Source organism: Lipophrys pholis (assembly GCF_963383615.2).
Source record: "Lipophrys pholis genome assembly, chromosome: 5".
NCBI lineage: Eukaryota > Metazoa > Chordata > Actinopteri > Blenniiformes > Blenniidae > Lipophrys > Lipophrys pholis.
Genome location: NC_137628.1, coordinates 32,167,748 through 32,174,676, shown reverse-complemented (window position 1 = coordinate 32,174,676; position 6,929 = coordinate 32,167,748). Strand labels below are relative to the sequence as shown.

Genomic DNA, 6,929 nt, shown 5'->3' with positions numbered 1-6,929 from the left:
CTGCAGCGATCAGCTCCGTGATCGCTGCATATTATTAAAACGGTGGAAATATGCGGGAGATCAGGGTTTTTAGAACCATGAGTGGTGTGGCTTTCAATGTCATTTAGTGATTCTTCATCATTTAGAGTTAAGAGAGCATTTGCCGCTCTCTGTGGCTGTGAGCATCAGCATGAAGCATCGGTCCTCCACACGTAGTGACGATCAGCACTCTCATGCCGTGTTGGTCATATACGCCGCTTTGTACACACTGGTGGTTATGTTGACTTGATTTTTTAAAAGGTGGCGCTCCGCGGTCTTCCAACGCGGCTGCCGTGAGCTGCGGCCGCAATTCTACGTTCTTCGCGCCACTATTGTTGCGTAATGACGTTCCATTCCTGCGTCGTTCACAACCCCGCCCACATTTTGCCGCACTCTGTCGTGGGACCGCGCAACACAGTTGGTCTGGATGCGCTTTGCCTTACCGTACCGTACCGTCCGGCCTACCGCGCCTGGGCCATTATAGGATTGCGATTAATGATCGTGAGAAATTTCAGGTCGATAACGGTGATCAGCTGTGACATATTTACTCGATCACACAAGGTGGAAATGTGTGCAAGACACATAATCCAGTAGGCGGCGGTAATGCAAAGTAGAATAAGGTGGCCATGTGCATGACAACAGCCAATCAGAGTCGACCTTTTCCTGCTCCACTTCCGCTTGTGATTTTCCAGAGATGTAAACAGAATGAGCGAACGCGGAGATAAAGGGGGAGCTGAGAGCAGTGAAACAGATGTCAGCCATGATTTGGGCTTATCCTCCGAAGATGAGGCTGTTGTTGAGAAGAAAAGTTACTCAACGTCGGTTTTGTGGCGGTGGTTTGGGCAACTCCGAAATGACGTGGAGCAAATTAAGCTAACGTGTAAGATATATCGGCAGTCAGTGCCCTCAAAAACCGGCAACACAACAAATTTGTTTAATCATTTGAAAAAGTATCACCCAAGTGATTATACGGAAAGCATGAAAAGATAAGATGTCTGGCCAGCAGAGTTGAAAAGACTAATACCGGACGCGTAGTCACAGGGGGATTAGGTGTTATGATTAGGGGGAACCCGAAAGGCCTTCCCATGCTCTCTGCAAGGCTCGTCTGCAAACGGTGCGCAGGTGGCGGGTGATTGTATCGATGCTACGCTCTGGGTTCACTTGTGTGCGCGTTCCATAACATAATGATCCCAAAAATATCTCCACTTCCACTGCTTGGCATTCTCCACCTTTCCTAAAGTAGTTTATGGTTCTGTTTACATGATAACGTTTCATATGACGACGCCTAAGCCGGAAAAAAAAGGAGTGTGTTTACACTGCAGCAGCTGACAAAGATGTAGTTAGCATGCCGGACCACTGGAGGGCGCTGTTGCTGGATTTTGTAATGAAACCACACAGATGTGTGCAGAGAACAAAACGCTATAAACGTGAAGAAAATGGAGAGAACCTGACATCCGTATGGACTGATGACGTATCGGATGCTATCAGGGGAGAGTCTCAACTATAAAACTACTGATATGAACGATAAAACTAGAATACAGACCGCGAGTCGTACCACTATGGGTCTGCCATGTTTTTGATGACCCGTTGGATGTGTGACCTGAACCAGCAACAGAATCAGATCTTAAGTCCACTCCTCTACCCTCTTGGCCACCACTGCTCACATAGAAGCAGTCTTCCATCCATCCATTTTCTCCCGCTTATCCGTTTCTGGGTCACAGGGTTGGCAGTCTGAGCTCTGAACCCAGATCACAATGCACCGATTAAGAACCTTTCCTACGGGTGGAGAGCCCACGGGAAGGTGGCACCCGGCGTGGGACACGAACCCACTACCTTAAGATTTTGAGTCTCATGCTCTACCAACGGAGCTCACCGGGGGCCTTAGAAGCAGTCTTACATCTTTGATTTCTGCAAAAATTTGCAAAAAAACTGTGTTTATATTTTTGTTGCGTGTCCTTCCACAAAAGGAGCGCAGTCCAACAGTGTTTCTGGCTACGTACCACTGCAGACACATTCTGTCCTACTGCCTGGTTTTTAGTCCTTTGGGAAAGTTTGTGCAGTGGAAACACCGTGCACCATTTTCATAATGATTTCTTGGAAAAACGTCTTGGAAATGTGAATTGCATGGAAAATAAACATGCACACAGAGACTCCATTAATTTAAAAAACAACTTTGATTTAAATTTAACCAGGATATTAACCTAACTTTTAACAGAACCGTGTCAGGTAAACCATTCTATGGAGTCTGGGTGGTTCAGAGCAAAGAAGACTGAGATCAACTGTGTTTCACCAAACCGTTTGTCTTTTTGTTCTTCCAGGTGAATCATCCCCGTCGAACATGTGACTGAGGACGCGCCGTCGTTCTCATCGTAAAGAGCGTCAGGAGGAGCTGAGAACATCAGACACAGCTGGCTGTGTTTCCCTCTTCTCAACTCGGTTGGGTTGAACTGGTTTTCAGGACACTGCTCTCCGCAGGGGAAGGAGGCCGTGGAAGTCCCAGCAGAAGGAAGGTGGTCTTCAGCGGGAGGCTGGTTGAGGTGTGACCTGCAGGTTACAGTCTGACGCACCAAAGCATGGAAAGCAGAGTGAACGTGTGAGGCTGCTGCACTGTGATCCGCCCTCAAATAACCTCCAGCATTCCACTTCAACACTCCTTCAGCCTGTTCTCAGCCTTCTCATGTTATGGATACTAATGGATGTTCCACTGGATTCACCTCCAGACATGTGGGAGACCCCCAGCCCCCCTCACCAGTGTGGTTTGAATTAGCCACAGGTGGGGTTCAGGGATGCCCCGGCACAAGACAAGCAGGCTGCTGCACTGGCCCGCGTACAGACTGCTCCCTGTAATACAAGTCCAGGACTGAAGGCCCACGTCGTTCTTCACACTCCTACACACTGCCCGCTACGCTGTGGATGTTAAAAACTTCACACTTTATTATTCTCATGGAGGACCTGACCTTCTCTGTTTTGCAGCTGAAGGAAGAAACCCACACTCTACTTTCTCTTTCAGCCTCATTTCACTTCATGATGGTTTGGTTGCATCTTATGTGCCCATCTTCTACTAAAACGGGTCAAATTGCGCCTCCACCGGTTCCTCGGACCAGTCAAAGTGGACCATCTCAGTCTTGAAGCCAGTCTTTATCTTTTAACACAAGAGTCCACGTAATTTTTGTTCATTGTACATATTTGGACTTGCACTGTTGTGGCGGGCTCTTTCAGGACTGACGGACTCTTTCAGGACTCCATAGAGCGTTATGACTAATCTGCTGTGAAGTGATGCACGTATATGGTTAAACAGGGTTTGCTCCTGCCACTCCACCACTGCAGCGCCTTCCCATCTGTTTTTATGGCTGCCAGGGAAACAATGTTTTTGCTGCACAGAGATTTTTAAGCTTCTTTTATTCTCTCCCACTCAGCACATCAGGATCGGCCTGCCAAAGCAAGCAGCCGCTCCTTCTGTGTGAGGACGGTCTGGCGAGGGAGTTTTCCTCCTCTTATCTGGAGGAACCTCTCTGTTCTGTTCTCCTCACCGCAGAGAACAACCACCTCTGAATGACAGACTGGGTAACCAAGTAGTTCCCCTACAAACACGCTGGTTACCCTCCCATACCAGGAGGGATGCCTGGTAGCAGCAGTAAGAGTGGAGGGCGGGGTCCGTCCTCCTCGCCCCTCCCTCATGCGGTGGTCCCGCCCAGCAGACCGCTGCGACCCTCCCGCTACGTCCCAGTGTCCGCCGCCACCTTCTTCCTGGTCGGCTCCACAACGCTCTTCTTTTGTTTCACGTAAGTAGCATCAGTGTACACACACACACACACACACACACACACACACACACTCACACATTGTGTGTAGGCCTGAGGCATCGACTTCTTTCCATCCATTTTCAGGTGCCATGGTTTGTTTAACTCAGTGATTTCTGCGCTATAAAGGTTCTGTGTGGGAGGGCTCATCAGTGGATCACACGTTTATCGGTATCACAATCACCCGTTCACAATAAGCAAATCATAAAACCATATGGCTCTGGAGTCCCTCCAGAGTCACTAGGTCACAGAGTGGCTGTGGAGAGTTTAGTGAGTCCTGATTGATGCGCATGGAGAAGAATCTGGAATGTGTGTTTATACCACGTAATGTTGGTGGTGTGAGATCACAGTTCATCTGACTGAATTGACCCTTTAATTAGCAGAAGGAGGTTCTTCCCTCCTGACTGATGTAGAGATTTCTTACCTCATAAGTCACTAGGTACCATTTATGTAGTGCAGTCCACCCACGGGATACCGATTATGTTGCGTTTTGGTAGTTTAGAATGTCAATAATATAATTAATAATTGTCTTTGATAATTATTCATCATTATCGATAGCCAATCTGATCTGTATCCGATACCTCGGGAGCACCACCTGTATAACAGGAAATTATAGCCAATTCAGTTATATCAGTCTCATAAAATATACTAAACAGTTAATTAGGAATTTGAATTCATAGTTAAATTAATTACAATTACTACATCCTAAAGCTTGAAGGATTTTGGAGTTCTTGACACAGAAGAGGTCGACATTTCATTCACCTTTGTGCTCATTAATAAGACAGCAAGTATGATTCCAAAAATTATATTTATTTACAATGAAAACGAATAAAAAACAGATTCTAACTACCTGTATACAGCTTGGTGTGTGTAGGTGTGTGTGTGTAGAGAGAGAGAGAGAGAGAGACGATTCTGGCGAGGTTCGTTCCGCAACCCGGTTCTCCACACAGAGATCCCAGTGGGCCTGGAGCTCCATTGGACCTCTGGTTCTGAGGTGGAAAACCCAAGTCCAGGACTTGGCTGGTGCACGTGAACGCGCGTACACAAACATCTGGGCCGCGACGGCTTCATCAGCGGCACATTGAAACACATTGCATGTTAGCTTCACGCTAATCTAACAACTTCTGCCCAGACAAAGCTCTCACCGTCCGGCGGTGCTGTGCTGGACAGATTTATTACAGTGTGTATAAACAAATTGATATTTTATTAGCATCGATCTAATTCATTTATCAATTAATTTATTTTCCAAGCATTTTCTTTATTTGAATTTAATCCTGTTATCTTAGCAAGAGGATAACTTGCTGGTGAAAGGAGACTCAGAGAGTGTGTGTGTGTGTGTGTGTGTGTGTGTGTGTGTGTGTGTGTGTGTGTGTGTGCGTGTGTGCGTGTGTGCGTGTGTGCGTGTGTGCGTGTGTGCGTGTGTGCGTGTGTGCGTGTGTGCGTGTGTGTGTGTGTGAGATTATTGAGAGAAATAGGCCAACTGTCACCCTGACAAAAGCTCATCATGCGGTCTTTATAGTGTGTGTGTGTGTGTGTGTGTGTGTGTATGTGTCACCACAGACACACTAACAGGTGTAAATCAGATATTTCGGAATAATTTTTTTCTTCATCGGCCCTAAAACTCTTCTGTACATACACAAACCCGCGTGCGAGAAGGTGGAAGTGGGACTGAGCTCCCGGTGTCACATGACTATATAGACTCACGTGAGCCACCAGGAGGTCACAAGTGACTTTGTTGTTATAATATTCTCGACCTGCGTATGCGCAAGGATGATCATCCAGTACTTAAAGCACCGCCTCTGGCGGTCTGGAGGGATGAAATAGAACTAATAATACTATTATCACAATGCACATTCAGTATATACTATACACAGGTTTTATACATATATAGTTAATACATGCACATCAAACATATATACATACATAAATGTACATGACATGTACATAATATTAAAAAAGAACATTTACAAATATTAATATTAAGAATATACTATTTAAAATAATAATACTAATTGATGAAATTTAAATACAAAATATAGTGTGTCAATATTTAAGTTGATAATCTCTATTACAATATATACCTTTTTTATGTTAAGTATTCATATATTTTATATCATTATATACATATTACATATTGCTGTCCTTGGTCAAATTGTTGCTCTTCTTTCGTATACTTACTGATGATATATGATTTAAAAGCTTTTTAAATTGGTTCATGTTGGTGCTTTGCTTTACTTCATCCTTGAGGCAGTTCCATAATTTAACCCCTGCTGTTGTTATACTCCTCCTTTCCAGTGTCGTTCTACCATATTGCATTTTGAAATGTAGTTTTCCTCTTAAATTATATTCCCCTTCTCTCTCTAAAACTCTTTTCTGCAACCCTTTTGGACGTGCACTATGGCTTGCTATACATAGCATGTGTCATGTTTCAGGTGTCCGTGGCTCTCGGAGCGTTTCTCCGTGGCCGTGCCCATCTACAACGGAATCGTCTTCCTCTTTGTTTTGGCAAATTTCTGCATGGCCACATTCATGGACCCCGGCATCTTCCCGAGAGGTGAGAGTTCATATGGTGACCCAGACTGACCCAGAGCACTAACCCTGACCCGGTCAGTTCAACATGAGCAAGTAGAGGAGACGATGGAAAGGGAAAACTTTCAACAGGAAAAAACCTGCAGATCCAGACTCGGCGCTGGAGACTCTGTGCTGTTCTGGTTGGTGTTTGTAGATTCCAGAGAAGAGAACGGGCCAGACGGCAACAAGCAAACAGCAACAGTTACAAGAAAAAGTATAAGAAGCCTTTGGGATTACTTAGATTTCTGCATAAATTACTCAAATGTGTTCTGATCTTTATCTAAATCACAACAATAAACAAACAGTCTGCTTAAACAAATACTGCACACAAAAGTACATGTTTTCATTGAACACAACATGTAAACATTCACAATCCAGGGTGGAAAATGTATGTGAAGCTTTAGTCTATATGTTCTGAAAGTACGGCCCGTAGGCCAATGGTGGCCCATAGCAACATTTCTGGGGGCCAGCAATGAATTACAGTTGTTAGTTTTAATCCAGCTGTGCAAGTTTTGAAAGGATGGATCTCTGTTTTGTGGT

The 6,929-nt window shown here is 45.1% G+C and overlaps 1 protein-coding gene across 1 annotated transcript in view; it reads left to right on the top strand.

The window, feature by feature from the left end:
* Positions 1-3,636: 3,636 nt before the first annotated feature.
* The window catches only part of zdhhc5a (zDHHC palmitoyltransferase 5a), a gene marked incomplete at its 5' end in the record, with an annotated part of 28,842 nt that continues 25,549 nt past the window's right edge, over positions 3,637-6,929 (top strand). Inside the window, 2 exons of the mRNA XM_080463992.1 lie at positions 3,637-3,800; positions 6,251-6,372. Of these exons, the coding sequence (XP_080320118.1) occupies positions 3,637-3,800; positions 6,251-6,372 (286 nt within the window). The remainder of the gene's footprint in view (positions 3,801-6,250; positions 6,373-6,929) is intronic.